The sequence below is a fragment of the Rhinopithecus roxellana genome, chromosome 7 (genome assembly GCF_007565055.1).
Source record: "Rhinopithecus roxellana isolate Shanxi Qingling chromosome 7, ASM756505v1, whole genome shotgun sequence".
NCBI lineage: Eukaryota > Metazoa > Chordata > Mammalia > Primates > Cercopithecidae > Rhinopithecus > Rhinopithecus roxellana.
The window spans coordinates 18,429,095-18,451,194 of record NC_044555.1 but is presented as its reverse complement, the minus strand read 5'-3'; the positions used below and the strand labels follow the sequence as shown (position 1 = coordinate 18,451,194).

The window sequence follows — 22,100 nt, the reverse complement described above, 5'->3', positions numbered from 1 at the left end:
GTCTTTTCATTATAGCTTCCTCTCTGTCTTTTCATGGCAAGAACTCTCACTATAAATGTGAGGGTGCGTTCTGGAGATCAGAAGTCCAAGATAAATGTATTAGGATTTGGTTTTCTCTGAGGACTCTCTCCTTGACTTGCAGATAGCTGCATTCTTGCTATTTGAAGTTTTTTCATCAGTGTTTTAAACATTTTAGTATACTAGTCTTTCACTCCCTTTGTTAAATTTACTTCTAAGTATATTGTTTGTTTGTAGCTATTGTAAATGGGTCTGATTTCTTAATTTCTCTTTTTGATAGTTTGTTTTTAGTGTATAGAAATGCTACTGATTTTTATATGCTTATTTTTGTATCTCACAACTGTCCTAATTGTATTTATCTGTTCTAAGAGTTTTTTGGTGAAGTCTTTCAGGTTTTCTACATATAAGATCATTTTGTCAGCCAACGGAGAAAATTTTAGTTCTTCCTTTTCTCTTAGAGTGCCTTTTATTTCTTTTTCTTCTAATTGCTTTTCGAAAATAAGTGATGAATTTGGGCAACCTTGTCATATTATATTATTAAATATTATCCTTGGGACTCTTCCTCTCTCTTACTGTGTAACTCCTATTATATTTTTTAATTCTTGAATTTTCGATTCAGTGTATGCATGTGTTTGTTTGTTACATACGCATTACAAGCGTAATGAAGGGGACTCTGTTTCTAGTGAACCCACACCAAATTATTGAACATTGTACTCAATAGGTAATTTTCAGTTCTCACTCCACTCCTACCCATTCCCATTTTGGAGTTCCCAGTATCTATTATCTTTATCTTTATGTCCACGTTTACCCATTTTTTAGCTCTCAAATATAAATGAGAACAGGCAATATTTGATTTTCTGCTTTTAAGTTAGTTCACCTAGAATAATGGCCTCCATCTCCATCAATGCCACTGCAAAAACATGATTTCATAATTTTTAAAATGGCTGCATAGTATTCCATGGTATATATACCATATCTTCTTTTTTCTTTCTTTTTTTTTTTAAGATGTGTATGTGTTTATTTTTTGTAGCAGCCAGACTTTTAGCACAATATGAAAAAATATCATATTCAACTAAAAATAAATTTAAATCATGAATGTGCTTACTGATGTATTTAACTTTTTTTAAAATTATTTATTTATTTTTATTATACTTTAAGTTCTAGGGTACATGTGCATAATGTGCAGGTTTGTTACATATGTATACTTGTGCCATGTTGGTGTGCTGCACCCATCAACTCGTCAGCACCCATCAATTCATCATTTATATCATGTATAACTATCCAATGCAATCCCTCCCCCCTCCCCCTTCCCCATGATAGGCCCCAGTGTGTGATGCTCCCCTTCCCGAGTCCAAGTGATCTCATTGTTCAGTTCCCACCTATGAGTGAGAACATGCGGTGTTTGGTTGTCTGTTCTTGTGATAGTTTGCTAAGAATGATGGTTTCCAGCTGCATCCATGTCCCTACAAAGGACGCAAACTCATCCTTTCTTATGACTGCATAGTATTCCATGGTGTATATGTGCCACATTTTCTTAATCCAGTCTGTCACAGATGGACATTTGGGTTAATTCCAAGTCTTTGCTATTGTGAATAGTGCCAAAATAAACATACGTGTGCGTGTGTCTTTATAGCAGCATGATTATAATCTTTGGGTATATACCCAGTAGTGGGATGGCTGGGTCATATGGTACATCTAGTTCTAGAACCTTGAGGAATTGCCATACTGTTTTCCATAATGGTTGAACTAGTTTACAATCCCACCAACAGTGTAAAAGTGTTCCTATTTCTCCACATCCTCTCCAACACCTGTTGTTTTCTGATTTTTTAATGATTGCCGTTCTAACTGGTGTGAGATGGTATCTCATTGTGGTTTGGATTTGCATTTCTCTGATGGCCAGTGATGATGAGCATTTTTTCATGTGTCTGTTGGCTGTATGAATGTCTTCCTTTGAGAAATGTCTGTTCATATCCTTTGCTCACTTTTTGATGGGGTTGTTTGTTTTTTTCTTGTATATTTATTTGAGCTCTTTGTAGATTCTGGATATTAGCCGTTTGTCAGATGAGTAGATTGAAAAAATTTTCTCCCATTCTGTAGGTTGCCTGTTCACTCTGATGGTAGTTTCTTTTGCTGTGCAGAAGCTCTTTAGTTTAATTAGATCCCATTTGTCAATTTTGGCTTTTGCTGCCGTTGCTTTTGGTGTTTGAGACATGAAGTCCTTGCCCATGCCTATGTCCTGAATGGTACTACCTAGATTTTCTTCTAGGGTGTTTATGGTGTTAGGTCTAACATTGAAGTCTCTAATCCATCTTGAATTAATCTTCATATAAGGGGTAAGGAAAGGATCCAGTTTCAGCTTTCTACTTATGGCTAGCCAATTTTCCCAGCACCATTTATTAAATAGGGAATCCTTTCCCCATTTCCTGTTTCTCTCAGGTTTGTCAAAGATCAGATGGCTGTAGATGTGTGGTATTATTTCTGAGGACTCTGTTCTGTTCCATTGGTGTATAGCTCTGTTTTGGTACCAGTACCATGCTGTTTTGGTGACTGTAGCCTTGTAGTAGAGTTTGAAGTCAGGTAGCGTGACGCCTTCAGCTTTGTCCTTTTGACTTAGGATTTTCTTGGCAATGCGGGCTCTTTCTTGGTTCCATATGAACTTTAAAGCCGTTTTTTCCAATTCTGTGAAGAAACTCATTGGTAGCTTGATGGGGATGGCATTGAATCTATAAATAACCTTGGGCAGTATGGCCATTTTCACGATATTGATTCTTCCTATCCATGAGCATGGTATGTTCTTCCATTTGTTTGTGTCCTCTTCGATTTCACTGAGCAGTGGTTTGTAGTTCTCCTTGAAGAGGTCCTTTCCATCCCTTGTAAGTTGGATTCCTAGGTATTTTATTCTATTTGAAGCAATTGTAAATGGAAGTTCATTCCTGATTTGGCTCTCTGCTTGTCTGTTACTGGTGTATAAGAATGCTTGTGATTTTTGCACATTAATTTTGTATCCTGAGACTTTGCTGAAGTTGCTTATCAGCTAGATTTTGGGCTGAGACGATGGGGTTTTCTAAATATACAATCACGTCATCTGCAAACAGGGACAATTTGATTTCTTCTTTTCCTAACTGAATACCCTTGATTTCTTTCTCTTGCCTGATTGCCCTAGCCAGAACATCCAACACTATGTTGAATTGGAGTGGTTAGAGAGGGCATCCCTGTCTTGTGCCAGTTTTCAAAGGGAATTTTTCCAGTTTTTGCCCATTCAGTATGATATTAGCTGTGGGTTTGTCATAAATAGCTCTTATTATTTTGAGGTACGTTCCGTCAATACCGAATTTATTGAGCGTTTTTAGCATGAAGGGCTGTTGAATTTTCTCAAAAGCCTTTTCTGCGTCTATTGAGATAATCATGTGGTTTTTGTCTTTGGTTCAGTTTATATGCTGGATTATGTTTATTGATTTGTGAATGTTGAACCTGCCTTGCATCCCAGGGATGAAGCCCACTTGATCATGGTGGATAAGCTTTTGGATGTGCTGCTGAATCCGGTTTGCCAGTATTTTATTGAGGATTTTTGCATCGATGTTCATCAGGGATATTGGTCTAAAATTCTCTTTTTTTGTTGTGTCTCTGCCAGGCTTTGGTATCAGGATGATGTTGGCCTTATAAAATGAGTTAGGGAGGATTCCCTCTTTTTCAATTGATTGGAATAGTTTCAAAAAGAATGGTACCAGCTCCTCCTTGTACCTCTGGTAGAATTCATCTGTGAATCCATCTGGTCCTGGACTTTTTTTGGTGGGTAGGCTATTAATTGTTTCCTCAATTTCAGAGCCTGCTATTGGTCTATTTAGTGATTCAACTTCTTCCTGGTTTAGTCTTGGGAGAGTGTAAGTGTCCAAGAAATTATCCATTTCTTCTAGATAATCTAGTTGATTTGCGTAAAGATGTTTATAGTATTCTCTGATGGTAGTTTGTATTTCTGTGTGGTCGGTGGTGATATCCCCTTTATCATTTTTTATTGCGTCTATTTGATTCTTCTCTCTTTTCTTCTTTATTCGTCTTGCTAGCGGTCTGTCAATTTTGTTGATGTTTTCAAAAAACCAACTCCTGGGTTCATTGATTTTTTGGAGGGTTTTTTGTGTCTCTATCTCCTTCAGTTCTGCTCTGCTCTTAGTTATTTCTTGCCTTCTGCTAGATTTTGAATGTGTTTGCTCTTGCCTCTCTAGTTCTTTTAGTTGTGGTGTTAGAATGTCAATTTTAGATCTTTCCAGCTTTTTCTTGTGGGCATTTAGTGCTATAAATTTCCCTCTACACACTGCTTTAAATGTACCACATCTTCTTTATCCAGTCAACCACTGGTGGACACTTGGATTGGTTCCATGACTTTGCTATTGTGAATAGTGCTGCGATGAACATACAAGTGCAGGTGTCTTTTTTATAGAAAGATTTATTTTCCTTTGGGTAGATACTCAGTAGTGGGGTTGCCATGTAGAATAGTAGTTCTATTTTTATTTCTTTCCAATATCGCCATGCTATTTTCCATAGAAGTTGAACGAATTTACATTTTCACCAACAGGGTAAATGCATTCCATTTTCTCTGTATCCATGCCAACATGTGATGTTTTTTGACCTTTTGTCAATATCCATTCTGACTGGTATAAGGTGATATCTCAATGTAGTTTTGATTTGCATTTCTCTGATGATTAGTGATGCTGAGAATTTTTTTATATGTTTATTGGCTGATGGTATTTCTTGTTTTGATCAGTGTCTGTTCACGTCATTTGCCCAGTTTTTAATGGAGTTGGTTGTTTTACTCTTGTTAAGCTGTTTGAGTTCTACATAGTTTCTGGATATTCGTTTTTTGTTGGAAATATGATTTGCAAATAGTATGACCCATTCTGTAGGGCATCTGTCTACTTTGTTGATTATTTATTTTGCTATGCAGAAGCTTTTTAGTTTAAGTCTCATTTGTCTATTTTTGTTTTTGTTGCTGTTGCTTTTGGGATCTTCATCATAAATTACTTGCCTAGGCTAATGGCCAAAATAATTTTTCCTAGGTTTTATTCAAGGATTTTAATAGTTTTGGGTCTTACATTTATGTCTTAATCCATCTTGAGTTAATTTTTCTATATGGTGAGTGATAGGGATCAAGTTTCTTTCTTTGGCATATGGCTAGCCACTGTTCCAAGTTCTGTTTATTTAACAGGGCATTCTTTCCCCATTGTTTGTTTTAGTCAACTTTATCAAAGATAAGTTGGTTTTAGGTGGTATGTGGCTTTATTTCTGGGTTCTCTATTCTGTTACATTCACCTTTGTGTCCATTTTTTCTTTTTATTATACTTTAAGTTCTAGGGTACATGTGCACACCATGCTGGTTTGTTACATATGTATACATGTGCCATGTTGGTGTACTGCACCCGTCAACTCGTCACCACCCATCAACTCGTCATTTACATCAGGTGTCCATTTTTTAAAACCAGAACCGTGCTGCTTTAATTACTATAACTTGTAGTGTAATTGAAGTCAGACAACGTGATGCTTCCAGATTTGTTCTTTTGCTTACGAGTGCTTTGGCTAATCAGTGTTTCTTTTTCATTCTATATTAACTTCTGAATAGCTTTTATCTAACTCTGTGTAAAATGGTGCTGGTAATTTGATACACATTACATTGGTTCTTTGGATTGCTTTGGTTGATATAGTCATTTAAACAATATCGATTCTTCCAATTCATGAGAATTGGGGTTTGTTTTTTTCATTTTTCTGTGTTATATATTTTTTTCATCAATGTTTTGTAGTTCTCTTTGCGGAGATCTTTCACCTCTTTGGTTAAATGTATTTCTAAGTATTTTGTTTTGTGTGTATGGCAGTTGTAAATTTGATTCAGGTATTAATTTCATTCTCAGCTTTGTGTATAGAAGTTCTACTGATTTTTGCATGTTGATTTTGTATTCTGAGGCTATACGCAAGTTGTGTATTGAGTCTAGGAGTCTATTGGAGGAGTCTGTGAGGTTTTCTAGGTATATGATCACATCATTAGCAAATGGAAATAATTTAGCTTTCTATTTTCCAATTTGGATGCCTTTTATTTCTTTCTTTTGCTGGGTTGCTCTGGCTAAGACTTCCAGTAATATGTTGAATAGAAATCAAGAGTAGACGTGTTTGTCTCATTCTCTCTCTTTGGGGAGATACTTTAACCTTTTGCCGATTCAATATGATGTTGGTTGTGCATTTCTTATAAATGACTCATTATTTTGGCGTTTGTTTCTTCCATGCCTAATTTGTTGAGGGTTTTTATCGTAAATGGGTATTGGGTTTTTTTGAATGCTTTTTACACATCTATTGAGATAATTATATCCTTGCTACCCATACATAAATCCCAGTTGATTGTGATAAATTATCTTTTGATGTGCTGTTGAATTTTGTTTACTAGCATTTTGTTGAGGATTTTTGCATATGTGTTCAGCAGGAATATTGGCCTGTAATTTTTTTGTCGTTTTTGTGTTTTTGCATGGTTTTAATATCATGGAGATACTGGATTTGTACAATGATTTAGAGAGGTGTTCCTCCACTTTGATTTTTTGGAATAGCCTCAGTAGGATGACACCAGATCTTTTTTGTACATCTGGCAAAACCTGACTGAATCTGTCTATTCCTGGGCTTTTGTTTTTTGCACGATTTGTATTACTGATTAGATTACTGATTAGATTTCTTTGTTGGAAGATTTATATTACTGATTAGATTTTTTTTTTTTTTTTTTTTTTACTTATTTGTGGTGTTCAGGTTTTCTATTTCTTCCTAATTCAATCTTGAGAAGTTGTATGTTTCCAGGAAACTATCCATTTTCTCTAGATGTTCTAGTTTGTGTTTATAGAATTGTCCATTTTAGTCCCTGATTGTCTTTTGTGTTTCTATGGCATAAATTGTAATATCACCTTTATCATTTCTGACTGTGCTTATTTGAATCTTCTCTGTTTCTTGATTAGTCCAGCTAGGGATCTGTTAGTTTTTTTCTAATGCTTTCAAATAACTAAATAACTAAATTTTCTTTCATTAATACTTTTTAGCTTTTTTTGGTCTCAATCTTATTTAGTTAACCCTGGATTTGTTATTTTTTTTCTTCTGGTGGCTTAGGGTTTGGTTTGTTCATATTTTTATATTTCCTTAAGGTGTGACATTAGGTTGTTAATTTTAGAGCTCTCTCTCCTTTTTATGTAGGAATTTAATGCTATAAACTTTCACTTTAGCACTTTTTTGCTGTGTTGTAGATGTTTTGTTATATTGTATCTGTTTTTATACACTTCAATTTTTTTTTATTTCTGCCTTAATTTCATTGTTCACACACAAAAATTTTAAGAATAAGTTGTTTAGTTTTCATGTATTAGCGTAGTTTTGAGAGTTCTTCTTGTTATTGCTTTCTAAATTTATTCCACTGTGGTTTGAGAGGAGACTTGATATTATTTTACCTTTTTGAATGCATTGAGACTTGCTTTCTGGCCAAGCATATGGTCAATTTTGGAGAATGTTCCATGCACAAGTGAGAAGAATGTATATTCTGGGGTCATTTGGTAAGCTATAGTGTAAATGTCTACTAGGACCATTTGATCTATAATCCAGTTAAATCTTTGTTGATTTTCTGCCTTGATTATCTGTCTAGTGATATCAGTGGGGTGTTAAAGTCCCACTATTGATATATTGCTATCAATCTATTTTCTTAAATCTAGAAGTACATTTTTTATAAATCTGGATGCTCCAGTGTCTGTTGCACATCTATTTTAAATAATTCAATCTTCTTCTTGTATTGGAGCTGTTCTTAAATATAATTTCCTTATCTATATTTTAGTACCACTGTTGAGCTAAAGTCTGTTTTATCTGATATGAAAGTGGTTATTCCTGCTTGCTTTTATTTTTCATTTGCATGGTGTATCATTTTCTGCCATTTTACTTTGAGTCTGATGGTGTCTTTAGCCAGTAGATGGGTCTTTTATAGACTGCAGATGGTTGGGTCTTATTTTGTGACTCTGTATCCTTTAAGTGGAGTATTTAGGCCATTTACATGCAAGATTAATATTGATATGTGAAGTTTTCTTCCTATCACAATAGTGTTAGTTATTTTGGAGTTTCCATTTTGTTATTGCTTTGTAGAATCTGTGAATTTTGTACTTACGTGTCTTTGTCTGACGTCAAGTATCTTTCATGTGTTTTCATGTTTAGAATTCATTTAAGCATTTGTTTGTATGTCCAATCTAGTGTTTTTTTTTTTCTTTTTTTTTTTTTAATTTTACATTAACTTCTGGGATACAGGTACAGAACGTGCAGGTTTGTTACATAGGTATACATGTGCCATGGTGGTTTCCTGCACCTATCAGCCCATCATTTAGGCTTTAAGCACTGCATGCATTAGGTATTTATCCAAATGTTCTCCCTCTCCTTACCCCCTGCCCCCGACAGACCTCAGTGTGTGATGTTCCCCTCCCTGTGTCCATGTGTTCTCAATGTTCAACTCCCACTTATGAGTGAGAACATGTAGTATTTGGTTTTATGTTCCTGTGTTAGTTTGCTGAGAATTATGGCTTCCAGCTTCATCCATGTTCCTGAAAATGACAAGAACTTATTCTTTTTTATGGCTGCATAGTATTCCATGGTATATATGTGCCATATTTTCTTTACCTGATCTATTACTGATTGACATTTTGGTTAGTTCCACGTCTTTGCTATTGTAAATAGTGTTGCAATAAACATATGTGTGCATGTGTCTTTATAGTAGAATGATTTATACTCCTTTGGGTATATATGCAGTAATGGGATTTCTGGATCAAATGGTATTTCTGGTTCTAGATCCTTGAGGAATTGCCACATTGTCTTCCACAATCATTGAACTAATTTACACTCCCACCAACAGTGTAAAAGCATTTATATTTCTCCACAGCCTCACCAGCATCTGCTGTTTCCTGGTTTGTTAATTATTGTCATTCTAACTGGCGTGAGATGGTATCTCATTGTGGTTTTGATTTGCATTTCTCTAATGACCAGTGATGAGGAGCATATTTTCATATATTTGTTGGCTGAATAAAAGTCTTCTTTCGAGAAGTGTCTGTTCATATCCTTCACCCAATTTTTGATGGGATTGTTTGTTTCTTTCTTGAAAATTTGTTTAAGTTCCTTCTAGATCGTGGATATTAGACCTTTGTCAGATTGGTAGTGTGCAAAATTTTTTGCCATTTTGTAGGTTACCTGTTCACTCTGATGCTAATTTCTTTTGCTGAGAAGAAGCTCTTTAATTTGATTAGATTGCATTTGTCAACTTAGGCTTTTGTTGCAACTGCTTTTGGTGTTTTATTCATGAAGTATTTGCCCATGCCTATGTCCAGAATGGTATTGCCTAGGTTTTCTTCTGGGTTTGTATGATTTTGGTTTTACATTTAAGTCTTTAATCCATACTGAGTTAATTTTTGTATAAAATGTAAGGAAGGGATTCAGTTTCTGTTTTCTGCATATGGCTAGCCAGTTTTTTTAGCATCTTTTATTAAATAGGACATCCTTTCCCCATTGCTTTTTTTGTCAGGTTTATCAAAGATCAGATGGTTGTAGCTGTGTGGTGTTATTTCTGAGGTCCCTGTTCTGTTCCATTGATCTATATATCTGTTTTGGTACCAGTACCATGCTCTTTTGGTTACTGACCCTTGTAGTATAGTTTGAAGTCAGGTGGCATGATTCCTCCAGCTTTGTTCTTTTTGCTTATGATTGCCTTGGCTATATGGGCTCTTTTCTGGTTCCATATTAAATTTAAAGTAGTTATTTATAATCCTGTGAAGAAAGTCAATGATAGCTTGATGGGGATAACATTGAATTTATAAATTACTTCGGGCCACATGGACATTTTCACGATATTGATTTTTCCTATCCATGAGCTTGAATTAATTTTCCATTTGTTTATGTCCTTTCTTATTTCCTTGAGAAGTGGTTTGTAGTTCTCCTTGAAGAGGTCTTTCATGTCTAATGTAAGTTGCATTTCTAGGTATTTTATTCTCTTTGCAGCAATTGTGAATGGGAGCTTAATCATGATTTGGCTCTCTGCTCGTCTATTGTTTGTGTATAGGAATCTTTGTGGATTTTGTACATTGATTTTGTATCCTGAGACTTTGCTGAAGTTGCTTATCAGCAACTTATGGAGTTTTTGAGCTGAGACAATTAGGTTTTCTAAATATACAATAACATCATCTGCAAATAGAGACAATTTGACTTCCTCTCTTTCTGTTTGAATATGCTTCATTTATTTTTCTTGCCTGATTTCCCTGGCCAGAACTTTCAATACTATGTTGAATAGGAGTGGTGAGAGAGGGCATCCTTGTCTTCTTCTGGGTTTCAAAGGGAACGCTTCCAGCTTTTACCCATTCAGTATGATATTGGCTATAAGTTTGTCGTAAAGAGCTCTTACTATTTTGAGATGTGTTCCATCAATACCTAGCTTATTGAGAGCTTTTAGCATGAAAGGATGTTGAATTTTATCAAAGGCCCTTTTTGCACCTTTTGAGATAATCATGTGGTTTGGGTCACTGGTTCTGTTTATCTGATGGATTATGTTTATTGATTTTCGTATGTTGAACCAGCCTTGCATCCCAGGGATTAAGAAGACTTGATCATGGTTGACAAGCTTTTTGATGTGCTGCTGAATTCGGTTTCCCAGTATTTTATTGAGGATTTTCACATTGATGTACATCACAGATGTTGGCCTGAAATTTTCCTTTTTTGTTGTGTCTCTGCCAGGTTTTGGTATCAGGAAGATGCTGGCCTCATAAGATGTGTTAAGGAGGAGTCCCTCTTATTCTATTTTTTGGAATAGTCTCAGAAGGAATGGTACCAGCTCCTCTTTGTACATCTGGTAGAATTTGACTGTGAATCTGTCTGGTCCTGGGCTTTTGTTGTTGTTTGGCTCTTTTTTAAAATTACTGCCTCAATTTCAGAATTTGTTATTCGTGTATTCAGGGATTCGAGTTCTTCCTGGTTTAGTCTTGGGAGGGTGTAAGTGTCCAGGAATTTATCCATTTCTTCTATGTTTTCTAGTTTATTTGTATAGTGGTGTTTATAGTATTCTCTGATCGTAATTTGTTTTTCTGTGGAATCAGTGGTGATGAACCCTTTATCATTTTTTATTGTGTCTATTTGTTTCTTCTCTTTTTTTCGTTATTAGTCTGTATAGTGATCTATTTATTTTGTTAATCTTTAAAAAAAAAAAAAAACAGCTCCTGGAGTCATTGATTTTTTTGAAGGGTTTTTCTTGTCTCGATCTCTTTCAGTTCTGCTCTGATCTTAGTTATTTCTTATCTTCTGTTAGCTTCTGAATTTGTTTGCTCCTGCTTCTCTAATTCTTTTAATTGTGATGGTAGGGTTTCAATTTTACATCTTTCATGCTTTCACATGTGGGCATTTATTGCTATTAATTTTCCTCAAACACTGGTTTAACTGTGTCTTGGAGATTACGGTAGGTTGTGTCTTTGTTCTCATTGGTTTCAATAAATTTATTTATTTCTACCTTAATTTCGTTATTTACCCAGTAGTCATTCAGGAGCAAGTTGTGCAGTTTCCATGTAGTTGTGTGGTTTTTAGTGAGTTTCTTAATCCTGAGTTCTAATTTGATTTCACTGTGGTCTGAGGGACTAATTGTTTTCAATTTTTGCATTTGCTGAGCAGTGTTTAACTTTCAATTATGTGGTCGATTTTAGAATAAGTACTATGTGGTGCTGAGAAGAATGTATATTCTGTTGATTTGTGGTGGAGAGATCTTTAGATGTCTATTAGGTCTGCTTGGTCCAGAACTGAGTTCAAATCCTGAAAATCCTTGTTAATTTTCTGTCTCATTGATCTGTCTAATATAGACAGTGGGGTGTTAAAGTCTCCCACTATTATTGTGTGGGAGTGTACACCTCTTGTAGATTTCTAAGATCTTGTTTTTTGAATCTGGGTGCTCCTGTTTTGGGTGCATATATATTTAGGATAGTTAGCTCTTCTTGTTGCATTGATCCCTTTACCATTATGTAATGCCCTTCTTTGCCTTTTTGGATCATTGCTGGTTTAATGTCTGTTTTATCAAAGAATAGGATTGCTACCTCTGCTTTCTTTTGCTTTACATTTGCTTGGTAAATCTTTCTCCATCCCTTTATTTTGAGCCTATGTGTGTCTTTGCACATGAGATGGGTCTCCTGAATACAGCACACTAATGGGTCTTGACTCTTTATCCAATTTGCCAGTCTGTGTTTTTTAATTGGGGCATTTAGCCCATTTACATTTAAGGTTAATATTGTTATGTGTGAAATTGATCCTGTCATTATGATGCTAGCTGGTTATTTTTCCCATTAGTTGATGCAGTTTCTTCGTAGTTTTGATGGTCTTTACAATTTGGTATGTTTTTGCAGTGGCTGATACCGGTTTATCCTTTCCATATTTAGTGCTTCCTTCAGGAACTCTTTTAAGGCAGATTTGGTGGTAACAAAATTCTTTAGTATCTGTTTGTCTTTGAAGGATTTTATTTCTCCTTCTCTTATGAAGCTTAGTTTGTTTGGATGTGAAATTCTGGTTTGAAAACCATTTTCTTTAAGAAAGTTGAATGTTTGTCTCCACTCTCTTCAGACTTGTAGGGTTTCTGCAGATTAATCCATTGTTGGTCTTTTGTGCTTCCCTTTGTAGGTAACTTGACCTTTCTCTGTGGCTGCTCTTAACATTTTTGCCTTCATTTCAACCTTGGAGAATCTGACAATTAGTTGTCTTGGGATTGCTCTACTTGAGGAGTATCTTAATGGTGTTTTCCGTATTTCCTGAATTTGAATGTTGGCCTGTTTTGCTAGGTTCGGGAAGTTTTCCTCGATAATATCCTGAAATGTGTTGTCTAACTTGGTTCCATTCTCCCCATCACCTTCAGGGACCTCAGTCAGTCATGGGTTTGTTCTTTTCACTTTGTCCCATATTTCTTGGAGGCTTTGTTTTTTCCTTTTCACTCATTTTTTTCTAGTCTTGTAGTCTTGCTTTATTTCAGTAAGGTGATTTTTTAAATCTGATATCCTTTCTTCCACTTGATCTATTCAGCTGTTGATACTTGTGTATGCTTCACAAAGTTCTCATGCTGTGTTTTTCAGCTCCATCATGTCATTTATATTCCTCTCTAGAGTGGATATTTTAGTGAGCATTTCCTGTAACCTTTTATCAAGGTTTTTAGCTTCCTTGCCTTGGGTTAGAACATGCTCATTTAGCTCAGAGGAGTTTGTTATTACCCACATTCTGAAGCCCATTTCTGTAAATTTGTCAATCTCATTCTCTATACAGTTTTGTGCCCTTGCTGGAGAGGAGTTGCAGTCATTTGGAGGAGAAGAGGCATTCTGGATTTTGGAATTTTCAGCACTTTTGTGCTGTTTTTTTTCCTCATGTTTATGTATTTATCTACCTTTGATTTTTGAGGCTGATAACCTTGGATGTGGTTTTTGTGTGGAGTTCCTTTGTGTTGATGTTGTTGCTTTCTGTTTATTAGTTTTTCTTCTAACAGTCAGGCCTCTCTTCTGCAGGTTTCCTGCAGTTGCCAGAGGTCCGATCCAGACCCGGTTCTCCAGGGTATCACCAGTGGAGGCTGTAGAACAGCAAAGATTGCTGCCTGCTCCTTCCTCTGGAAGCTTTGTCCCAGAGGGCCACCAGCTTGATGCCAGCTGGAGCTCTCTCGTATGAAGTGTCATTCAACCCCTGTTGAGAGGGCTCTCCCATTGGGATGTACAAGGTCAGGGACCCAGTTGAGGTGGCATTCGGTCCCTTGGCAGAGCTGGTGCACTGTGCCTTGAGAATCTCTCTTGTCAGGATTAGTTGTTCTCTTCAGAGCCAGCAGGCAGGAATGATGAAATCCGCTGAAGTTGCTCCCACAGCTACCCCTTCCCCTAGATGCTCTGTCCCAGGGAGATGGTGGTTTTGTCTGTAAGCACCCGACTGGGGCTGTTACCTGTCCTTCAGGGATGCCCTACCCAGTGAGGAGGAATCTAGGGATGCAGTCTGGCCACAGCCACTTTGCTGTGCCCAGCCCAGACCTCCCAGCCTGCTCAGTGCTTTCAGGGGAAAAACTGCCTACCAAATCCTCAGCAATGATAAACGCCCCTCCCGCCACCAAGCTCAATTGTCCCAGGTCAACTTCAGACTGTTGTGCTGGCTGCATGAATTTCAAGCCAGTGGTTCTTAGCTTGCTGGGCTCCCTGACAGTGGGACCTGCTGGGCAATACCACTTGGCTCCCTGACTGCAGCCCCCTTTCCAGGAGAGTGAACAGTTGTGTCTCACTGGGCTTCCAGGTGCCACTGGGGTTCTAGGTGCCACTGGGGTATGGAAAAAATACTCCAGCTATCTCAGCACCCAAACAGTCACCCAGTTTTGTGTTGAAACTCAGGTCCCTGGTGGTGTAGGCACGCAAGGGAATCTTCTGATCTGCAGATTGTGAAAACCATGGGAAAAGCATAGTAACCCAGCTGGGTAGCACAGTCCCTCACAGCTACCCTTTGCTGGGAGAGGGTGGTCCCCCAAATTCTTGTACTTCCTGGATGAGGCAACGCCCCACCCTGCTTCTGCTCACTCTCCTGTGGGTTTGACCCACTGCCTAACCAGTCCCAGTGAGATGAACTGGGTACCTCACTTGAAAATTCAGAAATCATCCGCCTTCTGCACTGGTGTCACTGGGAGCTGCAGATCAGCTCTGCTTATATTTGGCCATCTTGGCTTCATTTCCTTGATTTTGTTGTTGTTGTTGTTTGTTTGTTTGTTTTTTGCTTTCTTGGAAATATTTTATTTCTTCTTCATTTATGAAGCTTAGTTTGGCAGGATATAAACTTTTTGGCAGGCAGGTTTTTACTGTTTAAAGGAGTTAAAATACCCCCAGTCTATTCTGAGTTTTGGGAGTGTTGCAAAGAAGTCCACTGTTAGTCTGATTGGTTTTTTTTTATAGATGCTTTGATCCTTTTCTCTACCTATCTTTAATGCTTTCTTCTTTATTATTGACTTTAGATAGTGTGATCACTATATACTTTCATAATGTTTATTTTAAATAATATCTCACAGGTGTTCTCTGAGTTTCTTCTATGTGGATATCTTTCTAGCAAGATTAGCAAAATGTTCCTGAATTATTTCCTCACATATGTTTTCAAGGTTGTTTATGTTTTCTTCCTCTCTCTTAGAAATGCCAATATGTTATAGGTTTTTTTGCTTTACATAATCCCATATTTCACAAAGGCTTTATTCCATTTTTTAAAATTATTTTTTCTTTATTTTTGTGTGACCAGTTTAGTTTGAGAGACTGATCTTCAATCTCTGAAATTCTTTCTTCTACTTGGTCTAGTTTATTATTAAAGTGTTCAACTGTATTTTGAAATTCCTTAAGTGAATTTTTCATTTCCAGAAGTCCTGTTTGATTTTTTAAAAATATATTTATCTCTTCCTTCATATTCTGAATTGCCCTCATAGTTTCTTTTTGGTTGGTTTTCAATCTTGTCTTAGATCTTGTGGAGCATCTTGACAATCCACAGTTTGAATTCTTTATCTGTCATTTCTGAGTTTCCATTTTGGTTAGGGTCCATTGCTAGAAAGCTAGTTTGACTCTTGTTGGTATCACAACATTCAGCTTTTTCATGGTGCCAGATTTCTTATGCTGAGTTCTTCTCATCTTGAGGTATTGTCACTTACTTTTGAAATTTATTTTTGTTCAGATGATATTTGTTTTTTTGACAGAGTTATGCTCTTGTTGCCCAGGCCAAAGTGCAATGGCATGCAATAAATCTCAGCTCACCGCAAACTCCACCTCCCCAGTTCAAGCAATTCTCCTGCCTCAGCCTCCCAAGTAGCTGAGATTACAGGCATGGGCATGTGCCACCACACCCAGCAAATTTTGTATTTTTAGTAGAGATGGGGTTTCTCCATGTTGGTCAGGCTGGCCTCGAACTCCTGACCTCAGGTGATCCACCCGACTCGGCCTCCCAAAGTGCTGGGATTACAGGCTTGAGCCACTGCGCCTGGCCACTGGCAACTGTTTTATTGGGCTATGCAGTTTGACCTGCTGGCCAGGGGGTAGCACTTAAGGGTAATATGCAGATGTGGCACAAGCAGATGGGTATTTGATCTTTGTTTACTGTGAGAGGATCTCTGTTGTTTCAGGTAATGAGCTAGATAGTGGGGTTCCCAATGCCCTGAGCTTCCTTCTTGACTGTGGCTGGGGGAGACACACCTGATCTGATTTGGACCCTTTGGCTTACCCACAAATACTCCAATGATGAGTACAGGCACCAGTCTTGATAAGGGTGACTGGGGGAACTCCTGGTACATACACTTAGGCCTCTGCTGGAAGTGAGGGGGTTGCACTGCCTCCATGTCCTAAATAGGCAGGAACACAATCTGTTTCCTTTTCACACCCTTGTCATAAGGCTCATCATGTACACTTCAGACGCACGTTGTTGTCTCTCCAGGCCACAGTGTTTCTGAGAGCCAAGGAAAATGCCTCTCTTGCAACTTTCCATGGGGGTGTTTTTGAGGCAGAATATCTTTACTCACTCAACCCAAATACAGACAGCTTTATGGCTCACTTGTTCTTTGACATATTAATGTTGCTGCTTCATGTAAGGGAGAGGTCTGCTTTTCAGCCCATGTGGTGGGTGTCATTTGTGGTGGTGTGAGCTGGTTAGGTTAGTCTGACCTCAGGTGCCAGGAGGACTGGATAGGTACTAGCTGTGTTAGACTGGGCTAGGTAGCTCCCCAGTCCCCAGGTCCTTAGATGGCCCATTGGATGACATTTACGAGTCCTGAAGGAGCTGGACCTGGGTTTAGCCAGCCCAGAGTTCAGTGCTGTCTGTGTAATGGGGAGAGTTGGGTTGTTCCCTGGGTCACTGGCTGAACTCTCAGGCAGGTCAGGCAGACCAGTCACGTGGTGGGAACCTGAGGGTGGAAACTGGCCTGTGGTTATTGGGCTCTCCAAGGGGCTCTGGGCTGCAGCTGAAATATTCAGTTAGGGGCAGGCCAGCCATGCTGTGGACCTTTCACTGGGTAGGGCAGGTCCCCGAAGTTGGAAAAATGGAAACTGGAAGCTGTGAGGCACGTGGTACACTCACACTTTCCTCCTACAGATGTAGTGTTGGATTTTGTTGTGGGAGGCATGCACAGGTAGGTGCCAGCCTCCCTACTCTCTCCCTGGCCCAGAGGTGGCAGGGGCAAAGTTAGTGGCAGTGGTGGCTACAAAATGGTTGGCAGCAACTTCTGGGATTTGGGCTGTCAAAGAAATGCCAATCCATGGCCACAGTGTTCAAGCAGGGGCAGGGAAAGGTGCACTGGTGACCTGGAACCTACAAGTCCCATTTGGTGGGAAGCAGTAAAAGTGGGGAGTTGTGTGGCATGCAGTATACCTGTTGCTCCTTTGTACTTCAGCTGTGGTATCTGTGCTAAAGGCTGCAGAAGTGCCTAGCTTTCCCATTTCCTCCCTAGCCCAGGGGAAGGAGGGATGGCATAACTTCTGTTACTTAAACATTGGCTATTTTGATAGTGTCCCATAATTCTCAGACCTTCTTCATTATTTTTTCTTACACTTTCTTTAACTACCTTACCTTTCCTTAAATACTTTTACTTATAACGTTCCTTAACTACGTCTGAATTCATTATCAGTCGTTTCATAGATCTCTGTTTATTCAGGGTCTGTAGAGGTTGACTAGTTTATTTTTGTGATTTTTTTAGAAATTATTTGTAATTTTTGTGTTCTTGTTTTCGTGCCTATGCATTTGGGTACCTGGCCACCTCTTTCAGCCTTTGTAGGTGTTCTTTGACAATGATAATCTTTCAGTATTTATTCTAACCTGGGATTTTGGGTGGACCAACTGATAGAACTGATAGCAACCCTGGACAGCTGACCTTGCTCTTGGGTTCTCTAGTTGGAGTGAGCTGCTGCCTGTAGTTTGAAATTGAGTGGAATGGTGAGCTGTACTTTGTAGTCTGATGAGACAAGCAGCTGGGTTTTAATTTGGCAGTGCTGATGGCTGTTCTTTGCAATCACCTCTGATCAGATTGCATTGCATGCTGCCTTCCCCAGCAAAACAGTACTGCTGTTTGGAATCTGTAGTCAGTCAGGGCCATGTGCTTGTGCTCTTAGACTCAAGGAGGTCTCTGGGGTTACTGTTCAGCCACCTGGGACAAGCCAGGTTAGGTACTTCCTTTACAGGTATTCATGGATCAGCACTTGCCTTCTGGCCTGAGGAAGCCTTAAAGAGAACATTAAGCATTAGTGGGATTGTCATACAGTCAGTGGGGTTGGGTGGGGCCAGATGCTCTATTCCATGGATAATTACTGACCTACAGTTGCTTCCAAGCCTGGAAAAGGCTCAAGGAGAGAAGTGACATTACATAAGGTAGCTGGCTAGGGACTTCAGCTATGCAAACCCATGGACTATGGTTCCTGCAGAGCCATAGTTGGCTGCTTTCTGTCATTTAGCACCTTCATTGAAAAAAGTGAAGAGCTACTGCCAAAATCCATGTGCTCATCATTGTGAGCCCCACCCCTTTTCTTCGTTTCTAACTAACCTCAGGTGCCCTAGCCCTGCTGGTATTCCCAATGTTTGTCATGGAGTGAGACAGGAGTGAGCTTCCTGTAAAGCACCTCACAACAATGAGGAAGCTGGATATATGTTTACAACTCTCTTTTCCCCTGCAGAAACATGAGCCCAGGGGAATCTTCTGTGGCACCCTTACAGCTTGAGAGAGGGTGATACGAAGTGAAACCATTCCTCTTACCCTTTGAATGCAGCCATTATCTGTTCTGTGGCTGGAGGGGCTATCTCCCAAATTCAGGGATATTCATGAAAGTATTCTTATCTGTGAATAGTTAGTAGTTGGATTTCTGTGAGGGGGACTGGAACTGGAGAACTCCTAGTTTGTTATCTTGCTGACATCACTCTCTTTACTTTCCTCTCAATTTACTTTTAATAAAGTAAAAAGTAAACCTTTATTAAAAGGTTTCAATACAGTTCAGTGAAGAATTAATAGTCTTTTCATCAAATGGTTCTAGGACAACTGGGTATCTACATGCAAAAGAAGAAAGTTGGAGCTTTGCCACACACACAACGTATACAAAAACTAATGTAAAATAAATAGGAGACCTAAATGTAAAAGCTAAAATTCTAATATTGTTATAAGAAAACATGAGTACATCTTCATGACCTTGAGATAAAAGGCTTCCTAGATACAGCTTCAAAAGCACAGGCAACAAAAGAAAACACGATAAATTAGTGTTTGCCAAAATTAAAAAAAAAAAAATATTTCAAAATATAGCTTCAATAATAAAAGAAAGACACTGACCAGGGGAAAATATTTGCAAATTATATAATGACTGGGGATTTATATTCCAAACATATGAAAAACTTTTACAACTCAATAATAAGACAATAACCCAACTTAAAATGCACAATGGATTTCAATAGACATTTCCCTAAAGAAAACATACTAATTGCCCATAAGTGCATGAGAGAATGTTCAATGTAATTGTTCATTAGGGAAATGCATATTAAAACCGCAAGGAGTTATCAATGCACATTCACTAAAATAGTTATAAACAAAAAGGATAAGTGTTAATGAGCATGTGGAGTAACTGGAACCCTGATACATTTCTGGTAAGGCTATTGTTAAATTCGTGCAGACTCTTTGGAAAACAGTTTGGCATTTTCTTAAAATGTTAAATGTAAATTTGTCATAAGACTCAACTATTTCATTCACCTATATATGTATATATATGCTCAAGAAATGAAAACAAATATTCATACAAAGACTTATAAACAAATGTGTAATTATATTGCTGATTTTTGCAGCATAATTAGTAATAGCCAAAAGTCTTAGTACAACTGTCCAGTAACTGGTGAATAGATAATCAAAATTTGGTATATTTATTCAATGGAATAGTCTTTGTCCATAAAAGAATCATTTATATAAGCCTTGAAAACATTGTGCAGAATGGAAGAAATCAGACACAAAATGTTACATATTATATAATGCAATTTCTAGAAAGTGTTCAGAATAGGAAATCTATATAGATAAAAGTTAAATTACTGGATACTAGGGATTGGGGGAATAGAGAAATGGAGAGTAATTGCTGATTGGTGTGGAGTTTTTGGAGTGAATGATAAAAATGTTCTCTAACTGGATTGTGGTGATGCTTGCACAATTCTGTAAATTTATTAGCAATCATTAAACTGTACATTTGAAATGCGGAATCTTATTTTATATAAATTATGCTAAAATAAAGTTTTATAACAGCATGAATGAGGTAAATAATGACAAATCACAACTCTAGATTAGTGTGAAGTGATATTACAAAATGTTTATAACTTAAAAGAAAATCCATATGTTTAAGAATATATTATTCTACTTTATAATTTACTCTGATTTTTCTGAAAGTGCTATGGAAAACAAGTTAGAATAACATCATGGGAAATAACTTTAGGCTATTATTCACACTTTCTGTATTCAGATCTCAATTACAGCTTTTGCTAGCCAAGTGATCATGGATGTGTTATCTAGCTTCTCTATTCTTCAGTTATTTCATCAGAAAAATAGTGATAATTAATAGCTTCTATATCATTAGCATGTTGTAATGTCAAATATTTAACACAAGTGAAGTTCCTAAATATTATTAAGTCCTAAGTAGATAGTAAATTGTAATTATATGCTTTCATATATTGTCTTCATTATTGACAAAATAAATGAAGAAATATGTTTTCAGGAACAGGTCTTGATTTCTCACTTCTTTTGTTTGTTTTCTTTAGGTGTCTTCAATGCCCTGGGTTTGCCTGTGACCCAATGCCCACTGGGGCTGAATGTCAAAGGACTTCCTCTAGGCATCCAGGTTGTGGCTGGACCCTTTAATGATCATCTGACCCTGGCTGTGGCCCAGTACTTGGAGAAAACTTTTGGGGGCTGGGTCTGTCCAGGAAAGTTTTAGGAGGACCTTCTGCAAGGTTAATGTGTGTGTGTGTGTGTGTGTGTGTGTGTGTGTGTGTGTGTGTGTGTGTGGTGGTGTTTCTATTAGTTGGGTGAAATCAAGCACCAGCAGGCAAGCAGAAAAACAACTGGGGAATTTATTGACTCATTTAGTTACTCTTTCTACTTTTATTTCCTTCTCTAACTGTTGGTCTTACTAAAATGGTAATATTTGCTTCTTGCCTTTATGTTACTGGAAAATTAGGACATGTAAATGGACAAGTGCAATAAAGTTTCCTAAATGCTGGAATCATGTCTGCCTTGGGTACAGCAGGGAAATTAAAGAAGGGAATGTCCAGTGCTAAGGAGGGGATCTTAAAAAACTTTAGAGAAGAGAAGAGATGATGCTGAAACCAACAAATGGAGAGTTATGTGTTTTCCAGGCAGGCCATTAAGTAAGGGAATTCCAGTTAGAAGAAGCTACAGTGAAGAAGGCAAGGACATGCTGCTGTGAGTTAGTATGGCTGGCAGGGAACTGGAGGGGAGTATATACGTAATGAGACTATGGTAAGGAAAGCTCTTCCAATATCCCCCAAAAATGTTTTATAATTTTGTTCACTAAGCGATCCTAGAAGCAACAGGTCCTAGAACAACATTATATATATATATATATATATATATATATATATATATATATATATATACACACATACACACACACACATATAAAATGATATCATTATATATAGTCATATATATAATGGATTTAGAAAGTCATTGTTTTGCAACCATCAAAATAATACTTAATTCATACATAGCTCATCAATGGATCCTAAAACCACTGGACAAAAGTTTGACAAACAGAATATTTGTAGTCTCAAAATATCTTTTCACCTACCACTTATTAATTTCAAGAATGGGGAATATTACCTGTAGAGTGCAGATATATGGTAGACACCATCATAATCAAATAGCCAACATTAATCTGAGCAACAAATCTGTGATGTCTCTGACAAAAATTAATCACCTGAATCTAATTATAAGAAATTATCAGGCCGGGCGCGGTGGCTCAAGCCTGTAATCCCAGCACTTTGGGAGGCCGAGACGGGCGGATCACGAGGTCAGGAGATCAAGA

The 22,100-nt window shown here is 37.7% G+C and overlaps 1 protein-coding gene across 5 annotated transcripts in view; it reads left to right on the top strand.

Moving 5' to 3' along the window:
- The window catches only part of FAAH2 (fatty acid amide hydrolase 2), a 273,619-nt gene extending 252,344 nt beyond the window's left edge, over nt 1-21,275 (top strand). For all 5 annotated transcript variants that reach the window (XM_030934085.1, XM_030934083.1, XM_030934084.1 and 2 more), the window contains one exon: nt 20,812-21,275. In XM_030934085.1, the coding sequence (XP_030789945.1) occupies nt 20,812-20,987 (176 nt within the window). In that variant the 3' untranslated portion in view covers nt 20,988-21,275. The remainder of the gene's footprint in view (nt 1-20,811) is intronic.
- Nucleotides 21,276-22,100: the final 825 nt, after the last annotated feature.